The sequence below is a fragment of the Mytilus californianus genome, unplaced genomic scaffold, assembly GCF_021869535.1.
Source record: "Mytilus californianus isolate M0D057914Y unplaced genomic scaffold, xbMytCali1.0.p SCAF_11, whole genome shotgun sequence".
Taxonomy (NCBI): domain Eukaryota; kingdom Metazoa; phylum Mollusca; class Bivalvia; order Mytilida; family Mytilidae; genus Mytilus; species Mytilus californianus.
Window position 1 is genome coordinate 73,465,596 of NW_026262593.1, and position 17,456 is coordinate 73,483,051.

The 17,456-nt window shown below is 30.7% G+C and overlaps 1 protein-coding gene across 5 annotated transcripts in view; it reads right to left on the reverse strand.

Annotated features, from left to right (window-relative positions):
* LOC127720668 (protein polyglycylase TTLL10-like) overlaps positions 1-17,456 on the reverse strand; it is a 170,451-nt gene that overhangs the window by 40,120 nt on the left and 112,875 nt on the right. Inside the window, exon 1 of one of the 5 annotated variants that reach the window (XM_052227384.1) lies at positions 1,224-1,498. The exons of the other annotated variants lie outside the window; for them this stretch is intronic. Coding sequence (XP_052083344.1) covers positions 1,224-1,239 — 16 coding nt within the window. The 5' untranslated portion in view covers positions 1,240-1,498. Of the gene's footprint in view, positions 1-1,223; positions 1,499-17,456 lie in introns of those variants that run through there. 5 annotated transcript variants of the gene reach the window in all.

Consider the following 17,456-nt stretch of genomic DNA (forward strand, 5'->3'; position numbering starts at 1 on the left):
CTCCTTTAAAAATGGTCAAATAAAAATGACAGTATAGAATGGTCAAGAGAATACGATGATAAATAATCCTACCAAATATGCAAGCTGACTATTCGGTATGGGTTTTTCTCATGGTTGAAGCCGTTCTGTCGCCTATAATTGCTTACATCCACTTCATTTGAACTGTGGTGGATAGTTGTCTCATTGGCAATCATACCACATCTACTTATCTTTATATTACTTCTTTAATATATTAGGGTCTGGATAGGGGTTCTTCAATTCTGTATTTTTTAATTTTGAAGGCAATGTTTCTCTGTTCTATTTTTTTTTTGTTTTGCCCATTATTTTCTATTCTTTTTATCTTTTGGCCTCTTTTTCACTATTCTTTATTTTTTGGGCCCTGTTTTCTTTATTTTATGCCTCATTATTCTCTGTTCTGTAAACATTTGATATAAATTTCATAAAATCTGGCAGGAATTGTACATTTGAGAGCACTTACAAAAGTGGACTGACTAAACATAATAATTCTATTATGTCCCAGCAACGCATCACACCGGGGAAAAACAAAGATTAAGCTTCAATTACTGGAATCTTGATTAAGGCATCTTTTGCAAGGTACCAGTGTAGCCAGGCCAATTGTAAATACATGTCTCATAAAAAATGTGAGAAATGAGCTTTCGATTGTAGCTAACAAATAATCTGTTTTTGCTATCAAGTAGCCATTTTTTAACAATGCATGTACTGAAAGCTAAAAATTTTAATTAAATACATAAGTATTTTATAACACAAGGACAGGGGATTAAGGAGGCTGATCAATAGAGAATAGGGTGTACCCGAGAATTGTGCTGTATGCTACACCCATCCCCCTTTTTAAAATTTTGCAGCATTTCAAATTAAATTTAAGAACAGTAGGGTGTTCCATTAATTTACACAACATTTTATCTTCAAAGTAAAACTACCATTTAAACTTTGCAAATTCAAGAAACATGTCCAACTCCTCCCATCTTATCATACAAGTTTTTACATTTGTACACAACAAAGAAAGTTTCCCAAAAGATCAATAAATATATCTATAACAACCAATTTGTTTATATCTATTTGTTAATAACGCTTTTCCTCCAAACATCAAAGAGGAAACTAACAGGTGTAATTGGACACACCTGGATATGTCAGGTAAACCCATTCATTAATCAACTGGATACAAAAAGATGACCTTTAAAAACATTTTTCCTATAAATTCTTACCATTTGATGTTTGCATTGTTCATGGAAATTTATCCTCAAATTATGGAAAATCATAACAAAACATTCCACTGTTTACATCCCAAAGTCAGGTTAGTTTCCATATTTGGAAATTGACGATCTCCATTTCTTTAATAGATTGTCAATTTCAAGCTTTAGAAAAATATTTGTTTGGGAACCACACTGCTATTGGATACGAGCCTTTACATGTCAAAGTTGAACTTATTGTGTTCAACGACGTTTTTAAAAACCTAGATCTCTGGTTAAATACCAAAGGATTCCGATAATATCAATTTTCACCTGGTTTTAAGGTGATCTAATAATAGATTTGAAAGAAAACACTTAACAATTAATGGATCATGGTTTTAAATCCTACAGATTTTAAATGAAACATGGTTACCCCACTGATGTGCCTCACTACTTATACCTCACAACTTAGTAACTGCTAATAATCGGTAATGAAATTAAACTACCTGCTAATCTCTCTAAGGCCAAGACTAATTAATGAATGGTTAATTTTATTACATTCAGAAATTTCATTAGCTTTTTAAAGAAAAGATAAAACTAATAATTAATTTCTCGTTATTTTTAATTCATAGTTATAAAATTATAGATGATTAAATTTATTCTTTTAATGAAATTGTATGAAAAAACTATTTGCCAGTTAATTATGTTAATGAAATAGCAATCTTATAGTTAAGGAAAGATGAAATCATAATTTATTTCAAGCCATTTTGAATTTTAATTAGGAAAAAATAGTTCAATTTCATCAAATTGCAATACTAGCAAATACACAATAATCAAATGACCAATCGTATTGAAAACTATCCTTTTCTAAATGTTTATCAGTTTTATTGACACATAAATATAGAAACACCCCCCTTTTTTCAAAACTCACTGGTATCATAATGTTTTCATCAAGCATTGACTGTATGGTGACATTAAAGGTTCTGAAGTTCATTTAAAACATTTTTTTTTTTTATTTTAGAAATTGGTATATTGAAAATAAGAAGTTCCTCAAAAATTCTAAAACATGCCCATTTGCAAAGTTTTCCTTATATATATTATGAAGTTATAAATATGAAGTTTTTTTATTTACTATTATCCTGCACTTGTCTATTATCTTTACTAACTATTAATATCATTAAATTATATAATTTTGTTCAAAAGATTTATCTCTAATATAATCAATTACCAGTACACAATTGAATAAAAATAATGTCATATTAGTATGGTCAAAATCCATTCAATGTAGTGTAATGACCTTTCACAGTTTTGTCCTTTGGTCTTTATGGATAGTTGTCTCATTTGCATAACTCAATGTGTAATTATACCACGTTTCCTAATATTTCAAAATTTCTTATTCAATTATACCTTATAAATGTTATACAAATCTTTCCATCAAAATTAACTTTTTTCTGAAGAAAAAAAAAAGAAAATATTTCATGAATTACATATTTAAACTTATGATGTACAATTTTGTACATACATGCATGTATCTGGGTTTTTTTCAAACTTAAATTGTCTCCAATTTGCACGAGTTGTGGTTCTTGGATGGTTTGCTATATTATGGGAACTCTTGTAAATTTTTAACTTTTCTTGTAAAAGTATCCTTGTTATCTGCATTTATATTCGTAGTTATAAATTTCATAAAAATTTAACAAGAAATGTTGGAGTGCTTACAATGCAATTTTCAATATAAATTTTATTGAAAAGGGACATAACTCCTTTAAAAATAACTGAGTGGCACTCATTTTTAATTTGTCAAAGACTTAATTGATGTAAACCTTTGATATGAAATATCATCAAAATCTGAAGAAAAAAAATGTTACTGCTTCAGAGTGTTCGTTTACAACACAATTTTCTATAGAATTTACTTTTCCAAGGGACATAACTCATGAAAAATAATTTATCAGCATTGCTTTTTTAACTTGTCCAAGACATTGCTGATATAAACATATGATATAAATTTCATAACAATCCTACAAGAAATGTTGGCTTTAGAACGCTTTAAAATTGCAATGCAATTTTCCATATAATTAATATTTCCATGGAACAAACATCCTTATGAATAGTTGATCAGAACCCAGATTTCTGAAATCCACCAAGACAATGCCGATATAAAACTTTGATCAAATTTCAGAAAAATCTTGTAAGAATAGTACATGTGAGAGACCTTACAAGCCAAACTAACACAGGGATGGTCACTTGGTATTACGATGTCCCCTGCACCTGTCTGTCAAGATGAAAGATAACTCTCCTATCCAGATAGGAAATAACTCTTCCATAAATTTGCTGGATCAAAAGGGGAAGGGCAATACCTTCAAAATAAAGTGGACCCAAGAAAGCACACAAACTTTTAACCTTTGAACCACTCAATTAATAAAAATTTATAATGGTTAAACCATGATGATCATAATAAAACAGTTTGATAATAAAAACACATCTCTCTTATCAAGAAGAAAGATAACTCTCCTATCAAGATAAAAGATAACTCCCTATCTCGATGAAAGACAATTCTTCTATCAGAAGAAAGATAATTCTATCAAGATGAAACATAATTCTCCTACTCAGATAAAAGATAGCTCTCCTATCCAGATGAAAAATAAATCTATCCAGATAATAAATAACTCTCCTATCCAGATCAAAGATAACTTTCCTATCAAGCTGAAAAATAATTTTCCTATCCAGATAAAAGATAACTACCCCATCCAGATGAAAGATAACTCTTCTATCCAGATGAAAGATAACTTTCCTATTCAGATCAAAGATAACACTCTATCCAGATAAAAGATAACTCTTCTATCCAGATGAAAGAGAACTCTCCTATTCAGATCAAAGATAACACTCTATCCAGATGAAAGATAACTCTCCTATTCAGATCAAAGATAACACTCTATCCAGATAAAAGATAACTCTCCTATTCAGATCAAAGATAACACTCTATCCAGATGAAAGATAACTCTCCTATTCAGATCAAAGATAACACTCTATCCAGATAAAAGATAACTCTTCTATCCAGATGAAAGATAACTCTCCTATTCAGATGAAAGATAACACTCTATCCAGATGAAAGATAACTCTTCTATCCAGATGAAAGATAACTCTTCTATTCAGATCAAAGATAACACTCTATCCAGATAAAAGATAACTCTTCTATCCAGATGAAAGATAACTCTCCTATTCAGATCAAAGATAACACTCTATCCAGATGAAAGATAACTCTCCTATTCAGATCAAAGATAACACTCTATCCAGATAAAAGATAACTCTCCTATTCAGATCAAAGATAACACTCTATCCAGATGAAAGATAACTCTCCTATTCAGATCAAAGATAACACTCTATCCAGATGAAAGATAACTCTCCTATTCAGATCAAAGATAACACTCTATCCAGATAAAAGATAACTCTTCTATCCAGATGAAAGATAACTCTCCTGTTCAGATCAAAGATAACACTCTATCCAGATGAAAGATAACTCTCCTATTCAGATCAAAGATAACACTCTATCCAGATAAAAGATAACTCTCCTATTCAGATCAAAGATAACACTCTATCCAGATGAAAGATAACTCTCCTATTCAGATCAAAGATAACACTCTATCCAGATGAAAGATAACTCTCCTATTCAGATCAAAGATAACACTCTATCCAGATAAAAGATAACTCTTCTATCCAGATGAAAGATAACTCTCCTATTCAGATCAAAGATAACACTCTATCCAGATGAAAGATAACTCTCCTATTCAGATCAAAGATAACACTCTATCCAGATGAAAGAAAACTCTCTTATCAAGCTGAAAATAATTTTCCTATCCAGATAAAAGATAACTACCCCATCTAGATGAAAGATAACTCTCCTATTCAGATCAAAGATAGGGAACACTCTATCCAGATAAAAGATAACTCTCCAATCCAGATGGGAGACAACTGTCCTATCAGTGAGACAAGAGGTATTACCTCTCCTATCCAGATGAAAGATAACTCTCCTATTTAGATGAAAGATAACTCTCCTATTCAGATGAAAGATAATTCTCCTATTCAGAAGAAAGATAACTTTCTTATTCAGATGAAAGATTATCTCCTATTCAGATGAAAGATCTTCAATCTTCAATCTTTGTCGTGATGACAGGGTAATCTCTCTCGTAAATTATCCTCTCTTGTAAAATTATAATCACTAATGTAGTTTCTCCTTTGTACTTAGATATTGTAGGTGGCGCTTTTTAAAAAATATTAAAGAAAAAATGTACTAAAAAAAAAGAAAGAAAAAAAATTGGTTAATCAGATAATTGAAATGACATGAAAAATTCAAAAAAAAATTGTATTAAATGAAAGATAACTCTCCTATTCAGATGAAAGGTAACTCTCCTATCAAGAAGATAGATAACTCTCCTATCAACAAGAAAGATAACTCTCCTATCAACAAGAAAGATAACTCTCCTATCAGTGAGACAAGAGGTATTACCTCTGCTATCCAGATGAAGGATTATGACCCTATTATTCAGATAAAAGACAATTCTATTAAGATATTTTTAAAAGGATAACTTTCTTGTCCTATCCAGATAACTATTTCTCTACAAATCAGATTGGAGACATTATATTATGCTCCATAAATTTGGTAGATCAAAAGGAGGATGCTAGGGAAACAAACCCTTTCAAAATTAGTGAGACCCAAGAAATTGCAAAATCATTATTCGGTGACCTGAATTTGTTCAGGAATTTGTCTCATTTAACATTCTAGAACTGTCCATGATATGTTCTAGAACATATTAAGGATGGTTCTGGAACAGTTCTAGGCACTTTGTTCCATTACTATTCTGGACATTTTCTAGAACAGTTCCAGACTGTTTCACAGGGGGGCCTTTGAACCTCTGAATTAATAAACATTTATATTATGGTTGAACCATGATGATTGTTATAAAACAGTTTGATAATGAAATTATCCAAATTTCTTATACAGTTAATATTCATGCAATAAGTGTAAATTTTTCAATCAAAATTTAAATGTCACCTAATCTATTAAATGTGAATTATAATCAATTGAGCTGTTTTTAAATCTTTCTTATTGATTCTGTCAAGATAAGTGGTTGAAAAACGTAATACTTTCCTTTAAGTAAATCATTCTTAATTATGTCAAGGTCAAATAAGGTTATAACCTACGTAACTTGGGCACTGTTCTTATACACCTCTTATCACTATTTATTCCAGTCCGGATATGTTCCGAAATTACACAACTCTTACATGACGTTGAAATCCATTTGAAGCTATCTTATGCCATGTTTAAACAATGTATTGTGCATAGAAATTTATAGAGATCATAAAATATCAAAATCTCAAAATTTTAACTTTCTAAATTTTTTCCTCCCTCAGCTCAATACTGTTACCTTTGCCTAAGTAATTGTTTTTTCGTAATGGACTGAATAGCGATAAGGTGTATTCTTATCAATGTTAAAACAAATTCTGGGTTTATCTTAAAAGTAAAATTTCAAAAATACAGAACTCCAAGGAAAATTCACAAAATGGAAAGTCCCTAATATCAAATGACAAAATCAAAAGCTCAAACACATCAAACAAATGGAAAACAACTGTCTTATTTCTGGTGCAGACATTTCCTTATGTAGAAAATGGTCGATTAAACCTGGTTTTATAGCTCCAGACTCCCTCTGTCAATTGTGGATTCATATTATTTGTGGGGTACAGATTTTTGTGGTTTTACTTGATAAAAGTGGACCATGATAATTCAAGTGTACAACAAAATACAAATTTTCTTGTAATAGCATTGTATGTAGAATTTGAATAAACCACAAATTCAAGTATCCAAGAAAATACAACTTTTCCTTATTTCACCAAAAAATACCCAATGAAAATAAATCTATTCACAATAATTAGTAGTTCATGCTAAATTTATTCCTTTTGTCACATAATACCTGGACTTTTTTCTACAAAATTTCAAAAACTCCATGGCCCATTTTCCAACATTATCGATTTGTAGGCAAAGAAACAGATTTTTGTGTCAAGTGCAATGTATACTGTTATAGGTCTGCTGATATTCATAAATTGCCTAATTTTCAGTTTATTAATTGCTTTTTAAATTAACCTTGACTTTTGACCTAGTGACATAAAATCAATTAGGACATTTTTTACATAAAGGCCTCTTACTCTTCAAAATAAGTAAAGACAGTAATGTTTAGCTAACAAATGTTGTCCACCCAAAAAAAATATTCTCAAAATTTCAGTCTGTTTATAGGTAATGTGACATTGACCTCTGATCTGTTTATAAAAAAAATCATTACAGGCCTTAAGTTTTTTCCAAGGGACATTCTCCAACTAAGTTTCCTGAAGATTTTCAAAGACATCACCTGGAAACCAAAGTTTTGTCTCAATATCAAGTCTATCATTGTCTGCTGTAACCTTAACATTTGAACTGTAGTGACCTCAAAATCATTAGATATTTTAAATCATCATCTCATGAAATATCATCAAAATCAAGTTAATAAAGAAGTTAAGCATATTGGTTCAAAATATAGAAACAAAAATTTTGCCCAAATTTCAATTTATCAGTCCATCAAAAGGTGATGTGACCTAATAAGTTTTGACCTTTCACCTATTGACCCAATGGATATTGCCCATCCTACAGTCACTTTCTCAAAACATGTTTGTTGAAAGGTTGATATGATGTTTCCAAAAATAACATCCAAATCCCAAATTTTGTTCAAATTTCAATCTTATAATAGCCACTACATCTGATCTTGACCTTAAACTATTGACCCTCACATCATTGGGTAAATTCCTTACGCTGTGACTCATTAATAAACCTTGACCTTTGAGCTATTGACTCAAAATCAATAGGGGTCTTCCTCATCTCATTATCAATCCAGATTTGAAGGTAAACATATTTTTCAAGATACAAAAGATTTTGTTAAGAAAGTGAAAAGTCAACACCAGTAATGCACCACCTACATAAATTTCTTTTGATTCTCACAAATAACTCTTTGAAAAGTGATTGACATGAGTCAAAATTTGGACATCATTTTTCTGAATTCATTGGGGATTAATTTCAAGGTTATGTTTGAAATATACAAGATTTGGTTTTTTTTTTGGTTTTTTTTTTTTTAGCAAAAACAAGAAATTGTGTAAAGTGTATCTATGGAAAGAAGTGGTGCTTTATTTATTGGCTAGAGGTATAGGGGGAGGGTTGAGATCTCACAAAACATGTTTAACCCTGCCACATTTTTGCGCCTGTCCCAAGTCAGGAGCCTCTGGCCTTTGTTAGTTTTGTATGTTTTTTACTTTAAGTTCATTTATATGTTTTGGAGTTTAGTGTGACATCCATTTTCACTGAACTAGTACACATTTTTGTTTAGGGGCCAGCTGAGGACCACCTCCGGGTGCGGGATTTTCTCGCTGCCTTGAAGATCCATTGGTAGCCTTCGGCTGTTATCTGCTCTTTGGTCGGGTTGTTGTCTCTTTGACATATTCCACATTTCCATTCTCAATTTTATTGGATGTGCTTTACACCATGGTCAACTATGGTTTTCCACCTTTGTGATCATGGTTGAACAAACTCAAATCTCAAGTGGTTGGCCATGGTCAATTTGACAACCATGGTTTTCTAACTTAGTGACCATGGTTGACCATGGTTAACCAAGCTCAAATCTCAACTTGACAACCATTGTGAATTAAAAAGGATCTGGTTAACCATAGTAAAAAAAAAATACAACCATGTCACCTAAATTATTCAACATAAATTAAAGTATCACATTGAAAGCTAAGTCAATGAAGAAACTACAAGAGCTAAAACCTTAGAGTCATGTAAAATCTGGGACTTTAAAACAAACTATAACTTACTTTGAGACTTTTAACATTGAAATTGAATTGCAGGTCAATAGAATTTTTACGAAATTTTCAAACAAATTAAAAGAGTGCCATGCAGGTCTGTTGGTGCAAAAGGTTATTGTGAAGAATGTGTAATATATTATTATACATGTATGTGTGCTACTTTTAATTTGTGTTTTGTCGTCTGTGTATGTTAATTGGACCTTTATTATTGGTGTATACACCAATAATAAATCTGCAATTGTTTAATAGGTTTTTATATACATTTGTATTTTCAACTTGTTAACTGTAAAAAAAACTGTAAAAAAAACACTATGTTCATTTATCGATAAAATATGAAAAAATGAATAATATATTTTCAAAATTTTGCTCTGGATAATAACTGCCTTTTGGTCAAGTTTCTGTCCAAATTTCCAAAAATTCCTAAAACTTTAACCACAGACTGAATCTAAATATTGATGACGAAGATGTAATCTAGGATGTAATCTATATGTCTCACTTCTGCAACATTTCGACAAAAAATGTTTAATCAGGTTGCATCTTAATGATTTCTTGAAAATACTGTATGATGAAGTTTTACCTACATCTTCTCTAATGCAAAAAAAAAGATCATATCAAAATTTCACTTGGATTTGAAGGACAACAGAGTGAGTTCCCCTTACTCTGCAATCTTTAAACCTCAAATTTACAAGAGTTATCTTCCTTTGAATTCAAATTCTAAAAAATGAAGAAAGAAAAACAGAACAAAAATCTTTTTTTATTTTTTCAAGACAACTGAGGATCAATTAGTTTCCCTCATTAAAATTTTAAATTCTGAAATATGAGAACATTTAACTAAATTTTATCTGATTCTGTGTGTCCAAAACAAATGATTTGTTGATTTCAAGATGAACAAATCCGACTTTTCCAAATCATGCATGTAATTCATTTTTCTTTTCTTGATTTGAATATCTGATGTAAGTTTATTTTAATACAACAAAATAAAATCCACCCTATTTTGGTATGTAAATTTTTGAATTTTTAATTATGCCTGTCTTTTCAAATTCAATTCTTAATGATATCATCTTTTAAACATATAATTTAAATTTAAAATGTATGAACATGTATATACATTAGACACATAATGTTTTTTAAAAACTTTCTTCATAAATCAGTATACTTACAAAGAAAGCAACTAGAAAAAAAACCTTGTAACTCTGCACAAGAACAAAAAATTAAAATGTATTCCCGCTCAGGTTACATTGATCAAATGGAAATTATATTTGTAATTTTTTGAATTTCGAGTGCAAAATTACAGAAATATCAAATTGTCATCATAAATTTTTCACACTCTAATTCTAATAAAAGAATTTTTAAAATATTATGTTCATAATAAAACAGAAAATGATATGATATGCATTGCATCTTCGAGGGTACGTAGGAATGTCTTTTATCTTCAAGTAGAAAAATGCTCCCTCTTCCCTTCCGTTAGCATAAGGTGCCTAAAAATTCTTTCACTATTTGCCACATCATATTTTAAGTTACAACCTTTACAACAAATCAAAAAAAAATGCTAGCGACGCTATTTTCCCAATTTTTTATCGTACTTGGTCATGTGGGGTACACCATTCCCAGCCTCGTCAATATCACCTGATGATGAACACCTGTGTAAGTTACACGTAATCAATTTCATTCCACGTGGCAAACCTTTTATATCCATTGAATGTAGGGTACAAAAATTTACAGCAAAAAACATTCCTGAACAGAATGGCCTGCAATTAAAACAGCTGTTCCGACAATAAAACCCTGTAAAACCCTTGTCAAAATTTGTTACAGAACCTAATGTCCAATAAATTTTTTGAGTTTTTAAGTATATTATTTTTCATTGTCAAGTGAAAGTTTGGTTGCCAGAAGTTTTAATTGAATAAAAATTTTCAGTGCAACAAATGACACCATAGTATAATTGTGGATTGTTTTTGTAGTTAACAGATCTGTTTGGTGTGTCGATCATTCAGTGATTTAACATTTTCCAGGGTTATATTTTATAGCCTTCTGATCTTTTTTTCATAATTATTCAAATGAATAAAATGCCAAAGTTTCTACACCTTTTAGTTTAAATTCCTAGGAAAGAATCGTATTGTTAATACTGTAACAGTTTACATTACTGTTTTGAAGAAAATGATAATTTGTCTATGTTGGGTTTGGGTTTTTTGTTGCTTTTTTTTTTGGGGGGGGGGGGGGGGTGTAACATCCCTCATTCTGAATCCTTTTAGGCCTTGTTTGATAATATATCTACAATTTAAGGGAACTACCATTTGATTTTTATGGGGTGGCTAGGATGAAAAATTTTGTCCTGCCTTTTTTTTTTAGTTGTAATCTCTGTCCTGCCTTTTTATTTTCACTCTATTCTGTCCTGCATTTTTTTTTATTAGTTTATCCTGACTTTTTTTGCATAAATTGTCATCCTGCCTTTTTTTTGCCAAGTTGCTCATCCTGCCTTTTTTTTTTTTACTAAAAACTCCTGTCCTGCCTTTTTTTCAAGTTTCATCCTAGCGCCCCCCCCCCCCCCCCCCCCCATAAAAATCAAATGGTAGCTCCCTTAAAGATGACCTTCATAGAAACAATTAAATCTTAAATTTTACCTTTTTCCAAAAAGAAGCATTACAATTTATCACAATTTTTTTTTCATTTTCACTCTTGTAATATTCTTTAATAATAAAGACCTAAAACACTCAAGGACATTCACGATTCTTCTTCAAATGAAAATTATACCTTACATTAATACTCAACTTTGAATCATTCCTTAATGACAACTATCAATTTACAAGTATTGATTTTCTCAGTCATTACTCAAACATCAATTTATATTTTTTTATCTCAAGCGAACATTCTTTCTCCATTTAATTTTCGAGATCACACGATTTGTAAATCTAGTATCTTTGTTGACAAAGTCCCATACTACAAAAGCTCAGTACCACTTTGGTTATATAATATACATCATAATTTTTTAACTTTTATGATTATTATTGTAAATAATGTGGTTATTAAAATTTGAATTTCAAATTATATGAAACCATAAATTACCAAGATTAACAGTTTTGTCGAGTCATTCAAAATAAAAAGGGTAATTTTCTAAAAAAAAAAAAAAATCGTATTTGTATTCTAATGGGATGTTATGTAATATTTTTCGTAGTAAAAGCTTTGAAAGGAATTAAAGACTTTTGAAAAACAGTTCATAAATACTTCCATGACACAGTGTTTAATCGGTTTCTTTTTTTTTCGGCTTCTAGCAACAAGGTAACTTGTAAATATAAGGGTCTGGATGAAGTTAACAGAATAGAGAATAATGGGAAAAAATCACAATAAAGGTCCCAAAAAAATAAGGTATAGAGAAAAATGCACCAAAAAACTAAAGAATAGAGAATAGTGGGGGTGCTAAAATATAAAGAATAGAGAATAGTGGGGGTGCTAAAATATAAAGAATAGAGAATAGTGGGGGTGCTAAAATATAAAAAAAGTAGAGAATAAATGAGCAAAAATATCAAAAAAAAATTGAAAAAAAAGAAGAAAAATGCGCTAAAAAACAAAAATTATACAGAAATGAAGTACCTTTCCCATGCAGACCCTAAAATATGCACAAACATGTCAACTCTCCCACTCAATCACAAGTTAAATGCCTCAACATTTCTTTACAAATTACGAAAAGTTGCACATCAGTGACAACGGTTTTGTACAATTATGTTAAAAATCGTCACAGATGTAGCCATTTAAACAACCTACCTTCTAAACTAACAATTTAATCAACTTAGGGTGTAAATGTATCAAATTTTTCAATCCCGGTGTGAATTAAATTGCATTCCAACTTTTTGGGGGTCAAAATTTCAACTTTACTTTTCAGCTATTAAGACCAAATCACATTTTTCATTTTTCATTTTGTTCCTTTATAGTTGTAATGTAATTTACTATCAGTTTGTTTCAAAGGGAAGTCAGTCCTGCTGAAATTATAAGAAATAGACATCTTAAATATCTTTTTTATAATAAAAAAAAAAGGTAAAAATTGTGAAAGAAATTGGTCTGAGGGCTGCTCTAATTTATTCAAGTTCATAAAGCAACTGTGAAATAATATACTCTTCAAAAAAGGGTAAAATCTTATCAGAATTTTTGGGTTTGAAACTGAACTCAATTTTCTTTAGTTTTATTTATGACAGCCAAAAAAACATACAATAGCACACATGCTGCAGAAACTTAAGTCATGAAAATAAGGTCAAGGTCAGATAAACCCTGCTAGAAAACCAGGTTTAATCCACCATTTTCTACAAATGCCTGTACTAAGTCAGGAATATGATCGTTTTACATTCGTTTGATGTGTTTGAGCTTTTGATTTTGCATTTGATAAGGAATTTTCTAATCTGAATTTTCCTTGGAGTTTGGAATTTTTGTTACTGTGGATTCATTATTATTCTTTGGATACCAATTTTCGTGGATTTCATGGTTACATGTTAACCACGAAATTAAAAGTTCAACGAATGGCAAATTTACTATAGGCTCGTACGCAGACATTGTCAAAAACCACGAAAATAAATATCCATGAACATGTAAGTTTTCCTTAATCCACGAAAATTAGTACCCACGAAAATAAATGACTCCACAGTATTTTTTTTTTTTACAACATTCTTTACACCCACTATAGATGGCTTATTGAAAAATGTTCAGTTAACCTAATCACCAAAAATTTAACATTGAACTATGAACTATGACAAATGAGGTCAAGGTGAGATAAACCCTGTCAGACAGACATAAAATTCTACCTAAGAACCATAATTCTAAACTCTTAATATAGTAAACCTATGACATGACATAAAAAAAATTCCTTGTACAATGAGTTTGTAAAATTTCAAACTAACGCCAAACAGGAAGTGGATAATATGGCAGATGTAAAAATGGCTTACTCACTACTTTTCAACATTATAAAGCTGCAAACCAAATATAAAATCATTCCTTTACATAGAAGCCAAAAAAACTTTGATAAAAGTTTTCTTTAGGATGGACGGATGGATGGACGGACAGTCGGAAGGAGAAGAGAGGTTACTAGACTGGCTTCCGCCTTTGATGACGCAGGTAAAAGGCATGTAAGTATTCCAACCAAAAACTCAAAGTATAATATGATATCAACTATAAAAATTTAAATCTCTACCCTTATTAGTCCACACACAGAAATTTGTACTTTTCTTTTGACCAATCAAAAGTTTCAATCTTCATTTAAGAGTACAAATGTACTACTATCAAAGGACATGTGTTACATAAAAAGACTTTGATCTAATATGTACTTTGGCTATTATCTACATCAATGTAACCTTGATCAGGCAGATCCTTATCCTCCATTGGGAAAAAAATTGTAATTATTTTTATTTGAAATCCATCACTTGTACTTCAAAGACTGATTATATAATTTAAGTTTGCATAGAAAAAGAAAATACTCAGTAAAGGCATGCTGATAATTGTATAAATTTAATATATTTTGCAGGTTTCTGATTTTTTTTCAAAGCACTAAACCAAATAACAAAATGTCCTGAAAGATTTTTCTTGGTTAATGGCCCTTGAATTTCATGTCAATGTCACATTTCCCAAAAGACAACATGTTTTGATTATATCGCCTTAAATTCATATCTGGATTTAAGTGATATTTACTGCATTTTGCCTCAAAAACAATTTCATATAATCAGGATTAATTGATTGATTGATTGATTGGTGTTCAATGCCACTTCCTTTCAACACTATTGTGCTATTTCGTGGCAGTCAGTTTTTATTGGTGGAGGAAGCCAGAGTGCCCTGAGAGAACCACCAACCTTTGGTAGGAAAACTGACAATCCTAGTAAATTAAGATTGGAGTCGAGTGCACCTGCCGCTGTGCGAGATTAGATCTTACTACCTCAGTGTTGACTGGCTAGTGATTACAGTAGTTTGACTACTTAGACCACTCGGCCACCGAGGCCCCTCATTTCATATAATCAGGAGGCTGATTTCCCTTACAAAAGCATAATTATGTAACTATGGTTTCAACTCAATCTGGCAAATTCACCTTGGATATAATACGTATGAATTTTTATTTGCTCTCAATGATAGATCAATTTTCAATTGATACATTTTTTTAATAATTCGAGAAAAAGTAAGGTTTTTTTAACCACCAGACATATATATAGATGTCACTGAGCATGATCTTAGTCAGAGAGAAAAAAAAATTAAAAACAGAGAGCAGATTTTTGTTTTTGTTGCTGGGTTGCATCATGTCTCATTGGCCAATATATCCCATATCTTTTAATTCAACATATATGGTGCCACAAAAAAAAACATTGAACAATACAAAACATACTGAACGATTACCATAATATCATATTGATTAGTTCGTCGTGACTTAAAAAAACTACCCTGCAGTGTTTCAATCAGTGTTGTGATTTAAAAATAGTCTTATTTTGATAACAAATGCTAATTCTTTGCTAATTATGTAAAATTTTTTATGACATTCATTCAAAGTCAAACTAGAACTTATCAACTCAATTAGCTCTAAATCATACTCCTTGATGTTAGTCCAGAAATGTCTTACTGAATGAAAACTTTCAGATTATTCTATCCTAATGAGAATCTTTTCAACACTGAAAAAAAAAATTAAGCGGGATTCAATACCCTTTAGTTTTTTCCGGACAAAAAAAATTAAAAAAAGCAAATTACGATAATTCGTCATACCGTCAAGAACTCGTTACCCTCTGGTCTCATGCTGTTTTTGAACCGATTGACCCAAATCAAGTAAAATACTGAACAGTGAAAATAAACATCCATGTTACAAAGTGTAAAATGATTTTTTCAGAATTTGTAACAATCATTTAGTCATGAGATTGTAATTCAATCGTTAGATTAACCATTTGTTGCTGGAAAGGTTTCAAAGCGACTACTGCCACCAGGAAAGTCTAAATTTCAAAAATTGTCAGATTATACAAACAGGAAAGAAAATGTGATGGACAGCAGTAAGGAAGGATGTATTTTTAGCATCGAGCAGAAGTATTTATGAATACTGTATTCATTATAATTCGTGGAACACCAATTTTAGTGGATTTTGTGGGCATAGGTTAACCATAAATTTATATATCTACATATTTTCTTTATGCATGTGTGCAGACTTTGGCAAAACCACAAAATCAAAAATAAACACTAATAATACTTTGACTTAACAGGGGGTACAACCCAAAAACCTGATTCTGAATCATAGTTCCTGGGAATAATGGTACAAACTCCATACATTGACCAATAAGTGTTACGTATACATCTTGCTCACATAAAGACTGATACCAAATTTCAGTTAGTTCTGATTTGTAAAGTGTTTTAGTCCTAAAAACAATGGGACAAAAGTGTAACTAAGGATGATTGAATCATGGATAGACATAGGTAAACAGCATACCCCTCCCATGGAGAGGGACTGGTTTTTAAAGATTGCAGGGGAAACATTGGCTAATTTTATAGTGCCAGTCTTTGTAAGAATCAGGCAGTTTCGAAAGAAAAAAAACATGACCGAAAAAACCTACCGATCTAACACTCCAATTTAGAAGTTACCCTCATCCTGAGTTGAAAATGGTAGGTCTTTCATTTCTGTGTGTCTGGTAAATCGAGAAATCTCTAGATAAATTTTGGTTAGAAGCAAATTACAGAGTTAGCTCCCCTTAATTGTTAATTTCTAGTGCATTTCAACCAAATTATATCTTGAATTACCAGAACAGGACAAGGAACAGAATGTTATATTTGTGCAATTTTCTTTATACAATTTGAACATAAATTAATGTAAACTTGAGTGGGTTTTTGTTTGTCATGTTTTCACCACTGCCTGATTCTTAGGCAGATTGGCACTTAATGACTGATCACATGCATTCATCATTTTATCTGTAATCAAACTTATTCAGTTACATTAATGATAATTACATATTTTTCTCTTAAAATATATAAATTAAATGTGAAATTAAATATTTGCTGATAGACACAGCCGGAGATAAAAAAATATGACATCTGTTTATAAACTTTTTTTCATACCCAAATCTAGAAAAAAAGAGCTGGAGATCATAAATTTGATATTCAATATATAAAAATATGACATCTGTTTATAATTCTTTTTCCAGTTTAATAACACTATTTGACATAGCCCAGTTTGACTGAAAAGCAATTGATTAACTAATTGAACAGAAACTTAGAGCCCATTAGTCCCCATTTCTGTTCAATGACCTGTTTTCAATAACTATTTGTTTATTCTGTTCTTATAAATGTGTGTTTGCCGAAGTTCAATTACTGTTTTTTTTTCAGAGTTTCCACTCAATTTGAAACAAAATCTTCCAGGGTGTTTACAAAATTTTTTCTAGGACATTCATCTATGAAGAATAA